The sequence below is a fragment of the Aotus nancymaae genome, unplaced genomic scaffold (genome assembly GCF_030222135.1).
Source record: "Aotus nancymaae isolate 86718 unplaced genomic scaffold, 86718_ANA_hifiasm-v0.15.2.pri h1tg000007l, whole genome shotgun sequence".
Lineage (NCBI taxonomy): Eukaryota > Metazoa > Chordata > Mammalia > Primates > Aotidae > Aotus > Aotus nancymaae.
In genome coordinates, this window is record NW_026988418.1 from 57,770,359 (window position 1) to 57,793,162 (window position 22,804).

Genomic DNA, 22,804 nt, shown 5'->3' on the forward strand with positions numbered 1-22,804 from the left:
TACAAAAAAAGCTGTAAGAATTAATAAATGACTTCAGTAAAATAACAGGATAAAAGTTCGCCAAACTAAAACATATTTCTATGTGCTGAGTTCCATGAGTACTTCTGGTGAATCACTGAACCTGAGGATCATCTGGGGGTCCCCTGCACACACATGGTTATCTATCTGAACTATTATATTTATTTGAAAAAAAGTATTTCAGTAACTTGTAATGACATCTGAAAAAAAGCAAGTCAGGTATCTGAAAAAAAAAAACTATCACTGTCTCTCCCAACACTGTCCAAAGGAAGTGCTATAAGCAGTCTACATATTAAAAAGACTCTAGAGGTGAGGTAAAATCAGAACACAGCTCTATTTCTACTCCATCAAGGTCAAGGTTTTATAATAATTCATAAGGCTAAGCTTAAAATATCTGCTATGCCTTCCATATCCATTACTAGAATATATCCAAATAGATATTTGACTATTTGAACTAAATGTATCTTACTTAGTAACAATTAAACCTTCTAAAATACTGCTGGTGCAATTACACTCTGATAAAAATATTTTTCTTCACAGATAGTATAATCACAAACTCCACCCAGAATTTTCAGGAGTTCTAATTAACAAAGTTTAATTCAAATATTCACTAGATTTTTCCCATCTGGTATTCTTTTTACCTTTAAGTAATTATAGAACAACAAACTGAAAGAATTCCGAGGCTAAATAAAGAATTTTAAAATCAATTCTTTTCCATTCTTCAATCCATGGAGACTCTTTGGAAGAAATGTGCTCTTAATCTACAGTATAGTTGAGGGGTATCATGACATGTTCCTTAAAAAATTGGAGATACAATGCTAACTCTTTAGAAGCATGTTTATGAGGGGATTTGTATATTATCTGGCAGAGTCCCTTTTAACTAAACACTTAAGAAACTTTTTAGGTCAATGTTAAGTTATATACAGATATATTATTTATAAAATGCTGAATTTCAAAAGATCTCTTAACAAAGAATGAGTGGCACTAATCCAAATGTTATATAAAAAGCTTATAAGTGTCCAATAATTATATTATAATCAACATTTTTTTTTAAAAAAAAGAAAGAGTTCTAGTCCTTATGAAAGGACCAACCTGAAAACTCTACCACAACTATGACGCAAGAACAAAAAGATCAAAACATGACACCACAGACAATATATATCTGTTTATATCCAGTCAAATACAAATCCATAAACACTCCATATCACAAAACTCAGCTTATTACCTCTTTAATTTTTTCCCTTTTCTCTCTTACGTCATTATCTTCTGGGTCTCCACCACTTATTCCTACAAGGTTGGGAATGGGGACTGGCGGCAGTGGCTTGTTCTCTTTTATCTTCATTTCTTGGACTACCTTATTTTTCTCTGTCTGAATTTCTGCTCGAATTTCCTCTCTTGACTTCCTTAATTTTTCTTTTGCTTCTTCCAAGGCCTTCTCATGATCAGCTCGAATTTTATTTCTCAGACGTTCTTCTTCTTCCCTGTGAGAAAAGGAGGAAATAAAACGTAAGAGTGAGTCTACCTAAGAATGTCAACCTTTAAATATAAAACATAAAGTTTTCTCCATTAAGCCCAGGGACTTGTTTTCTACTTTTGCCATTAAAAGGGAAGAATTATCAGTGAGAGAGATTCAGATCTGGTATGAGAAAGAAAATGAACCCTAGATGCCTAAGATCAAACTCTCTTTATAATCTCTTCATACAATTTCCAGACTAAGAACAGAGAAAACAGTAACTTATCCATAGACAGCTGCAAAAAATAGACACCAGTGAAAACTAAATGGAGGAAAGAAAATAAAAATAGAGTAAGTATAAGAGAAGAGACAAAAATATAAACATAGGGCCAAAGAAAAAGAGGAAAAGATAAGAGAACAGAAAGTTTTTCATTTATATAGTGCACCATATGCTTCTAAAACCTTTAAATTTTCAAAAGTACATAGATATTATAATGTAACATGTCCAACAGATGTGGGTATAATTATTTAAAACTCTCTTGAACCCTTGTTAAAAACAGATTCCAATTTAGTAGATCTATATGTAACCCATGAATCTGTACCATGAGGGGCTCCTCAGATGATTCTGGTATACATACAGATTTGGAAATCACTACTGCAGTGGACACCTACTCAGTTTTCTACCCAGTCCTACTTTTGTGAAAGAGAGTTCGATATTCCCTCTATAGTCACCCTAACCCACAGGAATGAATACAAGTGGTACTTACTGTAAACCATTCTTTTCCAAATCAACCAACCAACAATATCTACTCTAAGGGTAAACACCTAACCCAACAATCACTGGAGTCACCTCTCCAGAAATTTAATTCAGACTCTGCAGATGGCTGAACTTATAACATTGCTAGTGAGAATGTAAAATGGTGTAAATTTTTCCACTTTGGAAAAGTTTTTTTTTTTTTTTTAAAAAAAAACTAGAGATTTAACTATCATAGAATCCTGCAAATGCACTTTGGGGCATTTATCTCAGAGAAATAAAAACTTATGTTTATTAAAAAAAAAAAAAAACTATATACAAGCTGGTCACAAAAGACAAATACTGTACGATTCCACTTGTAGAAGGTACTTAAAGAAGGCAAAATCCTAGAGACAAAAAATAGAATGGTGGTAGCCAGCCAGTCAGAAATGGAATAATGAGAAGTTATTGTTTAGTGGGTACTGAGTTTCAGGCCTGCAAGATGAAAATAGTTCTGGAAATGGATGCAGTTATGACTGTATAATAATATGAATGTATTTAATAGTATTAAACTGTATAAAACGGTTAAGATAGAAAATATTATGTTAATTGTATTTTACCATAATAAAAATAAACTGGAAGAAAAAGGACTATACACAATGTTTACAGCAGCTTAATCCATAATAGGCAAAAACTGAAAACAATCCAGATATCCTCCAACAAGTAAATAGTTAAACAAAACTGTGGTATAACCACACTATGGAATACTACTCAGCAATATAAAGGAGTGAATTATTTATAAACATTCCTTGAATGAATCTCAAAGCCATTCTTATCTGAGTGAAAGAAGCCAGTTTCAAAAGATTACACACCATATGATTCCATTTATATGACATTCTCAAAAAAGACAAAAAAGAGGGATGGTGAATAGATCAGTAGTAGCCAGGAGTTATGGATGGGGAAGGAGTTAACTATAAAGGATTAACACAAGGGAGTTTTTTTGATGATAGAATTGTTACATACATAATTATGATGGTGGTTACATGAATGGTGCATGTGTTAAATCATAAACCTGTATGCCAAAAGAAAAATTTACAATCTAATATTATCTAGTGTTAACAATTAGATGTTAAACATTAGAGAAAAAAAAACTGGATTATTAGCACTGAGAAGGTGCCGATAAGGAAATGAGAGAGAAAGGGAGAGGGAGGTGCAGCAGGCTAGACAGTCAGTAATACGCAAGGTCATTCAGCAGGGAGGAAGAATCCATGGGGCCTACAGACAGACTGGATGAATGTCAGAGGAATAGGGCAAGGAGCTAAGGTTGGCCCCTGAATGAATCCAAGAGGAACTGACATGAGGCCTGATCTGTTCAGGAGACTCAAGCAGACAAGGGCATCATCAGCAGACAGGTGCTGAATGAAGTCTTATATAAGATATCCAAGGCAGATAAACCCAAGAGCCTTCCGATCCCAGCCCCACATTTTACCAACAGAAAAACACTGTGTTACTACCCCGAGAACAGATCAGAATCCAGCTATGCTAATCAAGTATTTCCCAGCTGCCCTTGCGGCTAAGGGTAGCCACAAAACCCCATTTCAACCAAAGAGAAATATTTTCCTTTATGGATTAACAAATGGACAGAGCCAGTTAAGAAAACAGCCTTTAGCTTCTAAGTCTAAACCTACCCAATCACCTATTCCTGTCTTCAAAGGTATTTGTGAAGCCTAAAGCTAAGACAGCCATTTTGCAATCAAGAGACAATAAGCCTGAGGTCAAATGGCCAACATGGTTCAGGACAGAAGAGAAGGAGGGAAAGTGCCTGGGGTTACTGCCACACCCGTCAATTGTCCCCAGATTTCAGATTCTACAAAGTAACTATCAGTGGGTATTCTGCCATTTCCAGCTGAGAATGTCCCCAACTCACCCACTCATTGTGCAAGCATGCACAAAGATTCAGAAAAACAGAGGACCTGGAAATGGGCCCCAAGGAAGAGCAACATCAAACAGAGAGGAGTGGCTCTTTCAAAGGTAATTTTCTGTCCTGATGACAAATAGGGAGGTTTCCTCAGGAAAACAAACTTTCCATTTCTATTTCTGAGTACCATGTTATCCCCAAGTTACTGTTAAATGGCATGTGGAAGCCCCCAACCATGTTTGCAATAGCTCATATGTTAAAACTCTGAAAGCATCGTTATCTACCAGTGAACTTCCATGAACAGATATTACACACCACTTTGTAGAGCCCACACTGAGGGGGGCAAGACATATATGCCACGAAACATCCCATATCCCCTTAGAGAGTTTCACCATGCACATGGGCATTTTTAAAGCCCTGAGAAGATCTGCGATAGAGTTGCTTAACACAACACTTCTTACTTAGTCATAGTCCTCCTTTTCTGCATACTCCTTTTAGCAAGTGATGGAACCACAATAAGGCTACTGTCATACCTCACCTGAACTATTGTCACAGGCTTCCCACAGGCTTCACACATTCACCCTCCAACCACTCCCCCACCCACCCACAAGCTGTTCTCTATCCATACTATAGACCCAATGTGCTTTCTGAAATTATTCACACTATGCCTTTCTCTCACTTAAAACACTTCATGGCTTCCCTTATCCTAAAGAATTCTATTACATTACGGCCTATTAAGGAATTCTGTATAATGTGCTTTCTACCTATCCCTCAAGCTTCATCTCACACACACTCCTCCAGCTCTCTGTTCTATAGGCACATGTCTTCTTTCAGTTCTTTTTTTTTTCCTTTTTTTTTTTTTTTTGAGACAGAGTCTCGCTCTGCCACCCAGGCTGGAGTACAGTGGTGGGATCTAGGCTCACTGCAACCTCTGCCTCCCAAGTTCAAGCAATTCTCCTGCCTCAACCTCCTGAATAGCTGGGACTACAGGCACATGCTGCCACACTCGGCAAATTTTTGTATTTTAGTAGAGACGGGGTTTCACCATGTTGCCCAGGCTGGTCGCAAACACCACAGTTCAGGCAATCCGCCCACCTCGGCCTCCCAAAGTGTTGGGATCAGAGGCATAAGCCACCATGCCTGGCCACCTTCTTTCAGTTCTTTTACACACCATTTTCTTTCCCACCAACAGCCTCATATGCATGAGGTTTCCTCTGCTTAAAACACTCTTACAGTTTGTTCTTTACCTTCAAATCACTGATCAATCATAACTTCTTCAGGTATATCCTAGATTGGACAAATCTCCCTAATATACAGTCTGATGGCACCACGCATCTTTCCTTCGTAGTACTTAATCACGTGATTCTTTGAGTAATGTCTGTCTCTCCTGATAGGACTATTAACTCCATTAAGTTCAGAAACCCTATCTGATTTTTGTTCCAATGTATCTCTCAATGTGTAGCACAACATCTGGTATATAATTGGTGTTTAGAAATATTAAAATGCATCCAGGCGCAGTCACGCCTGTAATCCCAGCACTTTGGGAGGCCAAGGCGGGTGGATCACGATGTCAGGAGTTTGTGACCAGCCTGACCAACATGGTGAAACTCCGTCTCTATTAAAAATACAAAATATTAGCCAGGCCTGGTGGTGCATGCCTGTAATCCCAGCTACTCAGGAAGGCTGAGGCAGGAAAATCACTTGAACCCGGGAGGCAGAGGTTGAAGTGAGCCAAGATTGCGCCATTGCACTCTAGCCTGGGCAGTAAGAGCGAAACTCCGTCTCAAAAAAAAAAATAGAAATATTAAAATGCAAACACAGATTCTAAGCCCCATCTGAAGTGATTATGATATAGAAAGTCTGTAGACCATCATGAGGCTACAGTCAAAAGAGTTGTAAGGCTGGGCATGGTGCCTCATGCCTGTAATCCCAACACTGAGAGGCCGAGACGGGTGGATCACCTGAGGTCAGGAGTTCAAGACCAGGCTAGCCGACATGGTGAAACCTTGTCTCTACTGAAAATACAAAAATTAGCCAAGTGTGATGGTGGGCGCCTGTAATCCCAGCTACTTGGGAGGCTGAGGCAGGAGAATTGCTTGAAACTGGAAGGCGGAGGTTGCAGTGAGCCAAGATCGCACCACCGCACTCCAGCCTGGGCAACAAGAGTGAAACTCTTGTTTCAAAAAAAAAAAGAAAAAAAAGTTGTAAACAGCAACTCTGACTACAGGGTAAGCAATACAAATGCATGCTAAATATTAAAATCCATATTAAAATTAATGACATGGTGTTATGGTGAAACCCCTTAACAACACTGCCATGTGACAGGTTTCTATTTTCACTTACTATTGCTATTAACTTTGTGTTAGCATCAGTTGTTCCTCCACAGGTGAAAAGTACATTTGACAGCAACATGCATGTGTAAATAATTCACAAATGACATAATTTTTATAATTATTTTTAAAAATAAAAAATTGAACCCTCTAAATTTTTGCTCTAAAGGAAAGTTCCAGTCATCTTACCCCACCTGTTATTGTTAAGGCAGTTAAACTTTGTTCATCAGAACCTACACTGTCGCAATATTATAAAGAGCCTTACTCTAATACATTTTGAAAATCTAAATAATCTACAGATTTATTTTTATTTGTCCCTCAAAAAGCACTATTTACTTAAGAGTTTAGTGAGTAAACACTATTTCAGAAGAACCAGTATCAACTAGAGGGTAAGAAAAGACTAACCAGACTGGTCCTAAAAGAAACTCCAGAGTCCCAGGAAATTCAATCAGACCTCCTATTAACTGGGTTCCAAGAGGAAACATTTTGCAGTTAGAAAAAAAGTATACTTAACCCAAAAATCAGGAGACAAAGATTTTAGTTCTAGCTGTGCTCATGCCTCACCCTACAACCTGGAATAATCACTAAAAAAAAAAAAAAACCAACCTCTAAGATTAGTACTTTCATCAACAAAGATAGGAAAACATACACTACTCTGACTATATGGCTTTAAAAGTACTACAACCCTTTTTTGCTACGTAATTCTTTCTACTTCCCTTTACTTGGACTAAAGTAAAAAGTAATGTTCTACATACATGTAAGCCATTAATAATTACAATCCTTCTAACCTCTATGTTCCAAATTACAAGTGAATGTAGCAATCCTTACAACTGCCAAAGCAAATAATATACTTTATTTCCTTTTTTCCTTGAGTGTTTTTCACAATGATCATTTAGTAGCACTATGAACTTTCTTGCTAGTTTTTTAAGATTTTTTTTTTAACTTTGGTATCTTCAACAGATAATCATGTTAGACTTTCATTTGTAAACATCTTTCCTTTTCATCAGTGGCTTATATCTTCCTGTGTAGTAAAGAATTTGGCCTTACCCAAAGAGAAGTCTCACCACTGACTTCAGCTTCTGGGAGGTAATACGTCATAGTTGATAATAGTGTCCCTGTTTATGGTGGGAGCTGGCTATACCAGATCTTCAGGTAGGGTTGGCCACACCTAAAAGTTTTAAAGCAGAAGCTGGCCAAGTCATAAACACCAACAGTATGACTTAGGACAAGGCTCTGGGTTACACAGTATCAGTCCATTGGGAGACTGAGTTCAACCATATAGGCAACTGAGTAATCAATCAAACATGCCTACATAATGAAGCCCCATAAAAACACTATACACTGAAGCTTGAATGAGTTTGCCAAGCTGGCAATACTCCATGCCATACTGTCACACGTTGGTGCTGGAAGAACATGTCCTGACTCCATGGAAAGAGGACACTAGCAGATCAACATCTGGAACTTTCCTGGACTTCACCCGTTGTGTTTCTTCCCTTGGCTGATTTTAATCCAGATCCCTGTAATCTGTAATCCCTTTGTGAGTCCTAGCAAATTATCAAACCTGAGGGTGGTCTGGGAGCCCTCAGGATTTACAAGTGGTACCAGAAGTGAGTGGTCATGTAAAGAACTGTGCCCTCAAACTTTGCAGGTAACTTTGGCTGAGTACCTTCCAAGGTTTCCAATAAAATCTGTAGTCTTATATCTATAAATTCTTATAAGATTTGAAATTATTCTTTTCAAATTTTGGGTATCCCATAAGTAATATAAGGTTTTGTTTATTGTTTTTATCTTGTTTTGTTTTTTGTATTTTGTCCTTCAACACATCCCTGATCCTTGAAGAGCAAGGGCAAATGATAATAAAACTAGTAATTGTGGCTTAGATGTACAAGGCAATGGTTTCATCAATTACATATATTATCTTATTTAATTCTCATACCAATTTATGAGGTAGTCTATCAAACACTATTATTCTCCACCTTATGAAAAAATTAAGGCACAAAGAGAAAAATAGTTTTTCAGGGTCAAGGGCTAGTAAGTAGAGTCTAGATATAAACAAACATCACTTTGACTTCTTAATGCTATCCAAATACTGCAAGAGATAAATTTTATTAAAGAGTTTTCTCACACTTGTTATGCAGATACTGAAAACCGTCTCCCAAAATCTTTTCTTTCTTCTTCCTTAGTCCTAGAACCCTCTGGTTTTGGCTAGACCCATGATCCTGCTAAATAAAAACTCTATTTCTCAACCTCTCTTAATGAAACTTTCCTGCAGAATTCATATGTGTGAACAGAAATTACCTTCTATCTTGCTTAAGCCACTGAGGCCCTTGAATCATGTTTGGAAGCATTTTGGATGATTCTAAATTACACAGGGATACATATCATTACACTGAAATATTGGCTGGCAGAAATTTTCTGTTATAGTCACTTTTTCCTTCTCTACTGGAGCTTTTCCCATCATTTACAAATATGAAGTCTCACCCATCCTTTAAAAATAAATAAAAACTCCCCTCAAAACAGCCTCCACTTCAGCCTTCATTGATGTTCCCCTTCTTTCACTTTACTTTTTCAAAGAGTACCACACTTGGCCTTTCCACGTCCTACACTCTACATCAGTCTTCTAGCCACCACCCTTTCTTTGAAGCTCCCTCTTCCTCAAATCTGCTTTACCAACAGGTCTCTGATCATTGACTTTACCATCTTCGACGTACCCCCAAAGGTACAGTGTTCCACCTTCTTCATTCAGTAGAAACAGAAGAAGAAAGTGAACAGAGAAAAAGAGAACTTCTTCAAACTAATAAAAGATATTTCCAAAGACTACAGCAAATCACATTATTGATAAACTATAGAAGTAATTCTCTCTCAAAATGAGAGAAACAAGTAAGGATGTTCACTATCACAGCTTCTATTTGATTGTACTAGAAGTCCTAGCCAGCAACATAAAAAAGGAAAATAAAAATAAGAAGAAAATATTTTAAAAGCAGTTTTTTTTCTTTTTTTATTGAAATGAAGTCTTGCTCTGTCACCCAGACTGGAGTAGAGCAGCACAATCTCGGCTCACACAACCTCCACTTCCCGGGTTGAAGCAATTCTCCTGCCTCATCCTCTCGAGTAGCTGGGATTACAGGCACATGCCACCACACCTGGCTAATTTTTGTATTTTTAGTAGAGATGGAGTTTTGCCATGTTGGCCAGGCTGATCTCAAACTTCTAACCTCAAGTGATCCGCCTGCCTCAGCCTCTCAAAGTGCTGGGATTACAGGCATGAGCCACCACACATGGCCAAAAGGAAGCTTTTAAAAAAAAAAAAAGAAGAAGAAAAGAAAAGGAAAAGCCAGATGTGGTGACTGACACCTGTAATCCCAGTACTTTGGGAGGCCGAGGCGGGTGGATCACCTGAGGTCAAGAGTTTGAAAGCAGCTTGACCAACAAGGTGGAACCCAGTCTCTACTAAAAAATACAAATATTAGCTGGGCATGGTGGAAGGCCTGTAATCCCAGCTACTCGTGATGCTGAGGCAGGAGAATTGCTTGAACCTGGGAGGTGGAGGTTGCAGTGAACCGAGATTTCACCATTGCACTCCAGCCAGGGCAGCAGAGCCAGATTCCATCTCAAAAAAAACCCAAAAAACAACAACAACAACAAAACACTGTCTTTTGTCACAGGCAGTATGATTTCTACATAGAAAAACTCAAAAGAATCTAAAAAATTTTAAGAGTGCAGCAAGGGAAGGAAACTGCGAGCAGACAGCAGGTACTCAGTAAATATAATTTCCTTCCCTCTGCATCTATTGGGTCCCATTTCTAGACAACATACATTCAAACTTCCATTGATACATTCTTTCTTCTATAGTGATACCACTGTTTACATCAGCTTTCATTCACATCCATTACTACCGTTGCTAAGATTTCCAGACCATGTTCTTCTGATTTAGGTCTAAGAACATAAGAGCCCTTTAAAGCCTTTAGCAGATACCTATTGTCAACAATCATCAGTGAATTTTACATTGACTCTAATCACCAAATTCCAAGAATAACTCCCCACTGCTCTATTTACTGACTTAAAAAAGTATATACGCTGAATGAATCAACAATGTCATGCTACCTATAAAAAAATAAGTAACGATGGCCAATACTAAACTGTTTTATGACAGTTAGATACTAAACAGCCTTCTCAAACATCCTATATTTTAATAATATTCAGAAGAAATTTCTGAGAATCCAGAAAGGCGTGCGTGCACACAGACAAAAAAAATAGTTGAAGCAGTTATGCAAATAGTTACTTGTGCACAATCTAGGCCAAGAATGATTTTAGGAAATGACTATAGGATAGTCAGCACTGGTACAGAACATAATGAAACAACAGCATTCTACACTGCTTTGGTGGCAAGTGCCTCAAGGAATTTTAGACCTTCCAAACAGAAATGCCACAACTTCGAGGTCATGAAAAGATCTCCTTAAACTTGAAAGTAACAAAGAGGTTAATTAAAATGGCACTATTATAAGGGAGATATTTACAAATCTAGTCTAAGATTATTTTCAATAGCAAATGAATGTACTCTACTTGCACAGAATAACACTGTCATACAAATGACAAAAAATTTCTTAACATTATCATCTTAAGATTCATATACCTTCCAGTGTACTGACTGTAGTTAAAAGCCAAACAGGACAAATTGTATCAAATTTGGGATCACCACTCCTAAACAGTAACAGTAATCCCATTCTTAAAACAACATACTAATGAAGAAGCCCAACTGTTTCTCAATATGAGTAATGGTTGGCCACATGAAAGAGGCTAAAAAAGATTTAAAGCTAAGCACTGAGAAATCCAAGGAACCTCAAGCTTTATATCAAATCCAAAGGGAGATATAAGGCTGGAAGTAGGAAAAGGAGTCAGAAAGTCACAGCAGCCCTCCCAGGCAAAAAATGACAAGGGCCTAATAAAATGTATTTAAAGTAGATATGGAGAAGAAGGACCAATATAAGAGACCTTAGAAAGCTAGAAATTTAGGTAAGTGATTAAACATGAAAATGAAAAGGAATTAATTAACAATAATAGATTTTTCACTATACTGACTGGATAAAAAGGGGTACCATTAACTAAACCAAGAATAAAGAAAGAGTGATCTGGGATAAAGGAAGGAGTGAGAAAGAGATGAATTTGTATGCTTTTAGACCTGTTAAGTTTAAAAAGTAAACAAAGTACATAGGTTCAGATGTCAAAGGCTGAAAGATTCGGAAATCATCAGTCTATGTATATGAGGCAGGAAGCACAGCTCCCACCTAACTGTACACTTAACATGGGTAAATTTTGTAGTGTGTAAAGTAACTCAATAAAGTTTAAGTGAGAACAGCTATATTAAATCAGACAGTAGCTTTCAGAGCAGGTAGAAAAAGGGCTGCTTTATATTAATGAGGTCAACATATCAAGAGAATATTACAATGATAAACATTACACACCTAATAACAAAATTTCAAAATACTTGAAGCAAAAACTGATAGAAATGAAGGAATAAACAAATTCACAATGTTGTAGGCCAACATCCTTCACTCAATAACTGATCAAAATAGAAGGAAAATCAATAAGGACATAAAAGACTTGAACGATACTATCAACCAACTTGACCTAATTGACATTTACAGAACACTCTACTCAACAACAACCAAGTATACATTCTGTTCAAATGCAAATGGAACATGCACCAATACAGACCATTTTCTGGGCCATAAAACAAGTCTCAATGAAATTAAAAGGATTCAAACCATATAAAGTATGTTTTTTGCTACAATGGGATTAGAGTAGAAATCAGGTAACATAAAGGTATCTGAATAGTCTCTAAATATTTATAAACTCAATAAAACACTTCTCAATAATCACAGGTTCAAGAAGAAATCAAAAGTAAAACCAGATGACTGGTGATTGGTTCATATAATTGTGAATATACTAAATATACCAAACTCTGAATATACCACTTAATTGTACACTTGAAATGGGTGGATAGAATGGTATGTGAATGCCTCAATAAAGCCGTTTTTAAAAAGTGAAATTTGTCCTAGAACTTTGGGAGGCCGAGGCGGGTGGATCACGAGGTCAAGAGATTGAGACCATCCTGGTCAACATGGTGAAACCCCGTCTCTACTAAAAATACAAAAAATTAGCTGGGAATGGTGGCACGTGCCTGTAATCCCAGCTACTCAGGAGGCTGAGGCAGGAGAATTGCCTGAACCCAGGAGTTGGAGGTTGCAGTGAGCCGAGATCGCGCCATTGCACTCCAGCCTGGGTAACAAGAGTGAAACTCCGTCTCAAAAAAAAAAAAAAAAGTGAAATTTGAAAGTGACTTCAACCAAAAGAAAATGGAAACTATGTAGATAAAGCTAAAGTAATTCTTAGACTGAAATTCACAGCATTAAATGCCAATATCAAGAAAAAAAGAAAAGTTAAAGAGAGAATTATAGCATTAACCAATCTATATTAAGGGGAAAAAGATCTTATATCAAGAACCTCAGGTTCTAACTTAAGAAAATGAAAAAAAGAGAAAATTAAACTCAAAGTTAGAAGAAGAAAAAAATAAAGATAAAAGCAAAAAAAAAAAAAAAGAAATAAAATACAAAACAGAATAAAAGAAAAACCAATAAATCCAAAAGCTAGCTCTTTGAGATCGATAAAATTGATAAATTTCTAATCGTGGTAAGAGAAGGAAAAAAGAGAAGCCATCAATAATCAGTATCAGCAATGAGAGAACTGATACAACTACAATCCTACAAATATTAAAATGACAGTAAGAAACTATTATTGACAACTTTATATCAAAAATTCAATAATTCACATTCCTTGTTAAAAAAAAAACTATTCAAGTGAACTCAATAACTAGATTACCTTAATAGCCTGTATCTATTAAAGAAACTGAATGTATAGTTAAAACCTCTCCACAAAGAAAACTCTAGTTCAGATTATTTCACTAATGAATTCTACCTAGCATTTAGGTAAAAATCAATACCAATTCTATGGAAACTCTTTCAGAATACCAAAAAAGGAAAACTTCCAAACTCATTTCATGGGGCCAACATTACTCTGATACCGGAATCAGACAAATACAATAAGTAAATAAATAAACTAATATCCCTCAAAAACATAGAAAACTACTTTTAGGATTATAGAATAATTACCAAAGGGTGTCTAACATTCAAAACTCAAACGATGTAACACTCACTACATTAAAAGACTTAAAAAGAATGACCTCATGGTCATCAAGAGGTGCAGAAACAGTATTTAACCAAATCCAATATCCATTCCTGAAAATTCTCAGCGAACTAGGAATGCAAGCGTATCTCCTAATCTGATACAGGGCATCTATTAAACGCCTATAGCAGACACCATACTCAAGGGTGAAAGACTGAATGCTTCCCCGTTAAATTCAAGAATAGAAGATGCCCACTCTCACAACTTAAGTCTACTGAAAGATGTACTAAAGGTTCTAGCAGTGCAATTAGACAATTGACAAAAACAAAAACAAAAAAAGGCATAAACCTTATAAGACCTTCAAATTGCATTCCTGTAGTTTTAAAACACATAATGAAAAAATATTAAAACTCACTACCCCAGTATACGGGTTGTAAAATAAAATAAGGCCTGGCCTTCCTGTAATGCAGGGATCCCCTACCCCAAGTACCGGTCCATGGTCTGTTAGGAACTGGGCTGCCAAGCAGGAAATGAGTTGCGCAGGCAAGCATTACCACCTGAGCTCCACCTCCTATGAGCTCACTACAGCCTCCTGCTTCAGTGATCCTCTCACTTCAGCCTCCCAAGTATTGGGAAATACAGTGTGTGCCACCACATCTGGCTAATTTTTTAAAATTTTTTTCTAGAGACAGGGTCTTACTATGTGGCCTAGGCTAGTCTCCAGCTTCTGGCCTCAAGCAATCCTCCTACGTTGGTCCTCCAAAGTGCTGGGATTATAGGGATGAGCCACTGAGCCTGGCCAAAGGCAGACTTTAAAAATAAAATTTTTGGAGCTTGAAAGGAATCAAGTCCCTTGAACTAAGGAAAGAAAACAGCAAAGCAACGAAATGAGAAATAATCCTCAGCCAGAAGGTACAGACAGTGAAGCAAAGGAGGCTATTAATAACTTTTAGCCCTTCATCAAGATGATCCATATAACCTAAGGTTTCTTAAGTGCAATACTGACATTATGAGGGGGATAATTCAATTATTTATTGTGCAGAACCACGAAGGCACCATGGGATGTTTAATATACACGGCCCACATTCATTAAGTGCAATAGTGCCCTCACCCCCATCATTCTGACAACTAAAAAATGTCCCCATGTTTCCAAGCTCCCTCTCAGGTGAACAGTACCAACCTCTACTTTAAACCCCTGAACAAAAAGGGCTGAAAGGATAGAGTCTAAAAAGTCTATTTATATCTGTCTTTCTAAATAGCACAGCACAAATAAAAACTTCATCCCCTTATTTTATTACAAGTCACCATAATAAAATATAGCATTCCTTTCCGTTTCCTTTATGTTTCTTAAGCTGCCAAAACATAAAGGAATTAATTAGTATAATGGTAGCAGAATCCCTCCTCTTCCTACAGAAGCCAGAAAAATTCAAGATATTTAATCTTCCTAACATCTAGCAGCAAGGGTGCCTATCACCTATGTATAAGCAATTGAGATGCTATGGCTGGGACTACACACCTGTAAAGAAACAACTCAATTTAAGAAATCACTGGAAGCAGAGACATCCAGTAACCAGAGATAACAATGCCATAACCAATGCTCATTAATCAGCAGCACTGACAGTGGCTCTGAGTATCTGGCTTCACTTAATGCCTGTTTACTAAACCTAGTGCTTCAGACTTTTATGTCAATTCTGAATATATTCTTCCAATAAATACCTTTTCTGCATGTGTTACAGTTGCTGCTTACTGTTTATATCCCGGATTCCTCTCCTGTAATTATCTGCAATACAAATAAAAAAGTATTTTGGAAACAAAACTTAAGCACATGCCTTTAACTCACCACCTTGCCCTCTCAATTCTTACTAAGGCAAGTCAAACAATATAGAATAGAAAACTTTGATCCAGGCCGGGCACGGTGGTTCATGCCTGTAATCCCAGAACTTTGGGAGGCTGGGGTGGGCGGATCACGAGGTCAGGAGATCAAGACCATCCTGGCCATCATGGTGAAACCCCAACCCCGCCTCTACTAAAAATACAAAAATTAGCTGGGCATGGTAGGGTGTTGCCTGTAATCCCAGTTACTCAGCAGGCTAAGGCAGTAGAACTGAACCAGGGAGTCAGAGGTTGCAGTGAGCTGACATCACACCACTGCACTCCAGACTGGTGACAGAGCAAGACTCTGTCTCAAAAAAAAAAAAAGAAAGACTTTGATCCATCACAACACCCCTGAAAAACAGAGAAGGATCTTACCTACATGATTAAAACTCCAAGTTAATCTGAATATGGTATAGATGAGAATAGGGTGGAATGCAGAAGGCAGTCAACCAGCCCATAATTACTATTACACATTCAAATAGAAGGCACCTTCAGGAATCTAGGAAGAGACCTGGCACCTAGCAAGGCACTCACCTATGTAGGTTCTTCTCTTGGCAAGTCTACTGCATGCCTGAGTCGAGAACTGGTATATACTCCAGCACAGGTTAAGAGAGCTTGTCTTTGTTACTACTGGGAAGACACCTTCCTGCTCATCTAAAGGGCAAAACCTCAGGAGACTATACAAGTCATAAAACTCTGCAAGGCTCTACTGAGAAAAGGCCCCTTCTAACAGGCATCCATTTTGTCTGAGGTGAGCTGCTGGCTATTCAATTCCAATTCTACAAGGAAGAGGTCCCTCATAGACTGTTCCACTGACTGCTTATCTAGACCTAATCAAAGTCCATACACTAAAATACAGACAACTAGACAGCATCAGTGAGTAAACCAAAATTTTCAATCCCAAATCCACTCTACTATATAATGCCAAATTCAATCTTCTATGCTTCATGATGCTGGGGCTTAGACTCTGCAAATTACATCTTTCTTTTGTCAACTGGTCTCCTACTAGGTTCCACCAACAGAAAGCAGTAAAGCGAGACTTGAAAGCACAAGGATGGTATCTTGATAACCCGATTCTAAAATACTTATGGAAGTCAATTCAAGCACATATAAAAACTATAAATATATATACTAAACAACAGAACCCCCAAAATATAGGAAGAAAGCATTGTCAGAAATGAAGGAAAAATAGACAATGTCACAATGATAGAAACTTCAATACTCCCATTTTCAATAATGGCTAGAACATCTAGAAAGATTGATAAGGAAAGAGAGGACTTAATGAGACAACTAGACCTAACAGACATATGCAGAACACCTACCCAGTAACAGCAGAACAGACATTCTTCTCAAGTGCACGTAAAACATTCTCCAAGATATACCACATTTTGAGCCACAAAATGTCTCAATAAATTTAAAGAGATTAAATCATACAAAGTATCTTCTCTGACCTCAATGAAGTTAGATGTTAATAATAGTAGAAAAATGAAAAATCTTAAATATGTGGAAATTATCCAGGACGATTTGTAAATAAAATCATCCTGGATAATTTTATAAATTTTATTTTGTAAATAAAAAGTAAATAATTTTTTATTTTATTTAAAAAAAAGAAAAAAAAGTAGCAATTAAACAAGACACTCTTAAGCAACCAATATGTCAAAGAAATCACACAGGAAATCAGAAAATATAGATAAATGAAGACAAAAACACAACATACCAAAACTTATGGGATGCAGCAAAAGCAGTCCTCAGAGGAAAATTAATAGTAGTAAATGCCTACATTTAAAAAGATATCAAATCAATAATCTTTACAACTTAAAGAACTAGAAAAAGAGTAGCAAACTAAACCTATAGCCTGCAGAACAGACAAAAACATGAAAAATTAGAATGGTGATAAAAGAGAGAACAGAAGAACAATAGAGAGAATCGAGGGAAACCAAAAGTTGGTTCTTTGACAAGATGAACAAAATTGACAAACCTCTGGTTAGATGACAAAGAAAAAAAAGAGAAAACAGAGGGTCAGACACGGTGGCTCACACCTGTAATCCCAGCATTTTGGGAGGCCAAGGTGGAAGAATCATGAGGTCAAGAGATTGAGACCATCCTGGCCAACATGGTGAAACCCCATTTTTACTAAAAATATAAAAAATTAGCTGGGTGTGGTGGCACGCGCCTGTAGTCCCAGCTATTCAGGGAGCCAAGGCAGGAGAATTAATTGAACCCTGGAGACAGAGGTTGCAGTGAGCCAAGATCATGCCACTGCATTCCAGCCTGGCAACAGAGTAAAACTCTGACTCAAAAAAAATAAAAAAATAAAAATAAAAAACAGAGAAGATGCTAATAACTAAAATCACAAATAAAAGTGGAGACACTACAGCTGACCTTCGAAACAAAAAAAGATTAAAAGAAAATCTTATGGCCCAGCTTGTTTGGTGTATGCACCTATAGTCCCCAGCTACTCAAGAGGCTGAGGCAGGAAGATAGCTTAAGACCAGGAGTTCATGGCTGCAGTGCACCATGATCATATCTTGAATAACTGCACTCCAGCCTGGGCAACACAGACCCCCTCAACTCTAAAAAAATAAACAAAAATGTTTTCTAGAGAATATTATGAACAATTGTTCACCAAAAAATTAGATCATCTACATAAAGTGGACAAATTCCTGAAAACACACAAACTATAAAAACTGACTCAAGAAGAGAATCTGAATAAGATCCGTGACACATAAGGACTGAATCAGGAATCAAAAACCCCCCAAAAAAGAAAAGTCCAGAACCAGATAACTTCACCGGTGAATTCTGCCAAACCTTCAAAGAAGGATTAACAGCAATCCTTCTCAAGCTCTTCTAAAAATAACAGAAGAGAAAGGATTTCCTAATTCATTCTATGAGGCCAGTAATTATCTTGATACCAAACCCAGCCAAAGACATCACAAAAAAGCTACAGACTAATATCTCTTATAAATAGCAATGCAAAAATCCTCAACAAAATACTAGCAAACTGAATCCAACAGCATATTAAAAGGATTACAGGCACAGGCAAGTAGACTTTATCCAAGAAATGCAGGGATGGTTCAACATAAGAAAATCAATCAATGAATGTAATGTATCACATTAATAGAATGAAGGGACATATACTCAAACTAAAAATAGAAAAGAATTTCCTCAACATGATAAAGAGTGTTTACGAAAAACACACAGCTAACATCATATTCAATGGTGAAAGACTGGCTTTGCCCTTAAAATAAAAAATAACACAAAGATCTCCACTTTCACCACTATTATTCAGCACTGTACTGGAAGTGCTAGCAAGAGCAATTAGGCAAGAAAAAGAAATAAAAGACATCCAAACTGGAAAGGAAGAAGTAAAATTAATTCAATTCACAGATGACCATGATCCCACATATAGTAAATCCCAATAAATTCATAAAATGACTACTAGAGCTAATATGTTAATTTAGCAAATTGCAGTGCATAACATTAACACTCAAAAATTAGTTGTGTTTCTATACACCAGAAATTTAAACCAAAAAAGAAAATTAAGAAAACAATTGCATTTACAATACCATACAAAAGAACAAAATACCTAAGAATAAATTTAATGAAGGAGGTAAAACACTTGTATGCTGAAAACTATAAACATGGCTGAAAGAAATTAAAGAAGACCTCAAAAATAGAAAGATATCCTGTGGTCATGGTTGGAAGACTTAATAAGATGATAACAGTACCCAAAACAATTTACAGATTCAGTGTAATCACTATCAAAATTCCAACAGTCATTTTTGCAGAAATTGAAAAGCCAATATTCAGATTCACAAGGAACTGCCAGTGGCCTCCAAATAGCCAAAGCAATTTTGAAAAAGAATAACAAAGCTGGAACACTTCTCAATTTCAAAACTTACTACAAAGCTACATTAAGCAAGAGACAGTGTATATTGGCATAAGGACACACATACAGATGAATGGAATAGAACTGAACATCCAGAAACAAACCCTTACATCTAGAGCCAGTTGATTTTCAGTAAGGGTGCCAATACCATTCAATAGGGGAAAATTTCTCTCTTCAACAAATGGTGCTGAAACAAATACATATTTACAAACAAAATAGTTACTTTAGACCTCTATCTCACTCTATACACAAAAATTAACTCAGCATGAATCAACAACCTAAATAAGAGTTACAACCATAAACTTTTTAAAAAAAAAAATCTTCAGAAAAAACAGGGATAAATCTTCATGACTCTGGATTTAGCAACTGATTCTTGGATATGACACACAAAGCACAAGCAACCAAACAGATAAGTTGGGCTTCATAAAAATTAAAAACTTGTGCAGAGGACATAACCACCAATTTAAAAGATAGACAAAGCCTGGATAGACATTCCTTCAAAAATGCAAATGGTCTGCAAGCACCTGAATATGTGTTCAACATGATTATTCATTCTTATTCATCATTATTCATTCTTCACTCATCATTAGATACCACTTCTTACCCACTAGGATGGATATAATATTTTTAATGAAAAAATGTTAGCAAATATAAAAAAATTAGAACCTCTGTATATTGCTGGTGGAAACATAAAACATTTCAGCTGCTACAGAAAAGTCTGGTGGTTCCTGAAAAAGTTAAACATAGAATTACCATATGACCCAGTAATTCTATTCCTAGATATATAACCAACAGAACTGAAAACAGGTACTCAAAACAAATATAGGCACACACATGTTCACAGCAACACTATTCACAATAGCCAAAAAAAGATGCAACCCAAATGCCCATCAGCAGATGAATGTATAAACAAATCACATATATACAAACAATGATGTATTATTCAGCCATAAAAAAGAAATGAAGTGCTAATACTCGTTACCTTTTACAATGTGGATCAACCTCAAAGATATTATGCTAAGTGAAAGCACCCAGACAAAAAAGGTCTTCGATTGCATGATTCTATTTATGTGACATTTGGAGAGCATGTAAATCTATAGAAACAGCAGATTGGTGGTTGTCAGAGGCTGAGGGGAAGCAGGGAAGAGAGAGTGGAGAGTAACCACTTAATGGGTACAGAGTTTCCTTTTGGAGTAATGAAAATGCTTTTGAACTAGACAGAGGTGGTTGTTACACAACCTTGTGGATGTAGTGAATACTATTAAGTGCTCACTTTAAAATGATTAATTATATGTTAAATGAATTTTTCCTGAATAAAAAAAATGCTTATGAAAGAGTTTAGAATTAAGGGCAAAAAATTTTGAAGAACAAGGCAGAAGAGCCCACACTATCTAATGTCAAGATGTATCTAAAAGCTGTACTTAACAAAACGGCACGTTATTCCACCAGAAATATAAAAAAGAACCAAGTGAAATAATAAACTTATGAATATATGAAAAATTTTATACGGCAGAAATGACATTACAAATTCATTAGAAAAAACAGACTCTTCAATAAGTCACACAGGGACAACTAGGTACCCATATGGAAAAATACAAATTCAGTCCCCACCTCATCATACACAAAAATTACACATAGATTAAATCCCTAGGTGTGAAAAACAAAACTTTACAACTATCAGAATTGAAAATACAGGAGAAGGAGATTGTAACTTCAGGGTAGAGACCTTTCCCTACACAGTACCCAAAAAGTAAGACTATATACAAAACTATTAACAATTTTAAATATACTAAAATTTCAAAATTGTATCAAACTAAAAACGCCATAAACAAAATATAAAAATAAGGTACTCACAGTAAGAGGAAATACGTAATGCCTACTGACTAACACAGAATCCATTCAGAATGTACAAATAACTTTTACAAATAAATTAAGAAAAAGGCAGCCAGGCATGGTGGCTCACGCCTGTAATCCCTGAACTTTGGGAGGCCAAGGGGGATGGATCATGAGGTGAGGAGCTCAAGACCAGCCTGGCCAACACAGGGAAACCTCATTTCTACTAAAAATACAAAAAATTAGCCAGGCGTGGTGGCATGCGCCTGTATTCCCAGCTACTCAGGAGGCTGAGGAGGCTGAGGCAGGAGAATTGCTTGAACCTGGGAGGCAGAGGTTGCAGTGAGCCGAGATCAGATCATACCATTACACTCCATCCAGCCCAGGCAACAGTGCAAGACTCTATCTCAAAAAAAAAAAAAAAAAGAAAAAAGAAAAAGAAAACTGGCAAAAAACTGAACAAGCAACTGAGATTAAGAAACTCAAACAGTCAATAAATACATTAAAAATATGTATTTCACCTAGCTAGCAATCAGGGAAATACAAACAAATTGACATCAGGCTAGAAAAGAGTTTTAAAGTCTAACAATATCATGGTTTGTAAAGATGCAGGTGGGAGTATAAACTAGTATGATAACTACTTCAGGGACTAACAACAAAATTTAGAGTCAATGACACACATACCCTACCAGTAATTATATTTCTAAGTTTTGCCTTGGAGAGAAACATGTGTACCCAAGAACATATGTACAGAATGTTTTTGCAACAACAACAACAATAACAAAAACAAAACTAAACAAGAATCTAAAAATGTATCAACAGGGGAATATATAATTTGAGGTTTAATCACTGAATATCTAGATGGATAATATATAATTGAACCAGAGCCCAAACACCAAGTTGTAAAGATAACATGAAGGGGAAAAAACTTGCAGAAAGATATATAATGTTTAAAAACATGCAAAACTGTATCTAATTTACAGCAACAAATACACGATGTGGAAATATAAAACCATGTACTGAGAATGACAATGTTCAACTCAGTATAAGATTTACCTCAAGAAGCGTAATCTTCAGCTAAAATAAGAAAATGTTAAGATTTGACAAAGCTAACTAGCAGTTACACTGACACTCAGTAATATTATCCATTAAGGCTTTTTATGTATGGTTACAACTTTTAAAATAAGAATGATAACATTAAACTTAACCTACCAGATATCAAAACATGCTATTATAAAACTATGAAATTAAAATAGTGTGGTGCATTTGAGAGTATCCAGAAAGATTCACAGGCACCAAAAACAAAACAAAACCCCTCTGTATATATTGGGATGGGATATATCATTTATTTAACTAATCCCCGCTGACAGATATCTGGGTCATTTACAATGTGTCATGTTACAGCTTCAGGGGACATTCTTGAACATTTCTTTGTGCAATAATGTGAGAATTTCCCAAGATAAATCCCTAGAAGAATTGCTGAATCAAAGAATAGGCACCATAAATTAGTAGATATAAATAAGTTGCTCCTTATGAAAATTCTATTAATTTACATTTACACCAACAGCACTCA

At 36.4% G+C, this 22,804-nt stretch overlaps 1 protein-coding gene across 3 annotated transcripts in view; it reads right to left on the reverse strand.

The window, feature by feature from the left end:
• MAN1A2 (mannosidase alpha class 1A member 2) overlaps positions 1 to 22,804 on the reverse strand; it is a 164,466-nt gene that overhangs the window by 130,300 nt on the left and 11,362 nt on the right. For 2 of the 3 annotated variants that reach the window (XM_012458861.2, XM_012458862.2), the window contains exon 2: positions 1,244 to 1,499. In XM_012458861.2, coding sequence (XP_012314284.1) covers positions 1,244 to 1,499 — 256 coding nt within the window. Of the gene's footprint in view, positions 1 to 1,243; positions 1,500 to 15,350; positions 15,377 to 22,804 lie in introns of those variants that run through there. The other variant, XM_012458863.2, reaches the window with a different exon arrangement.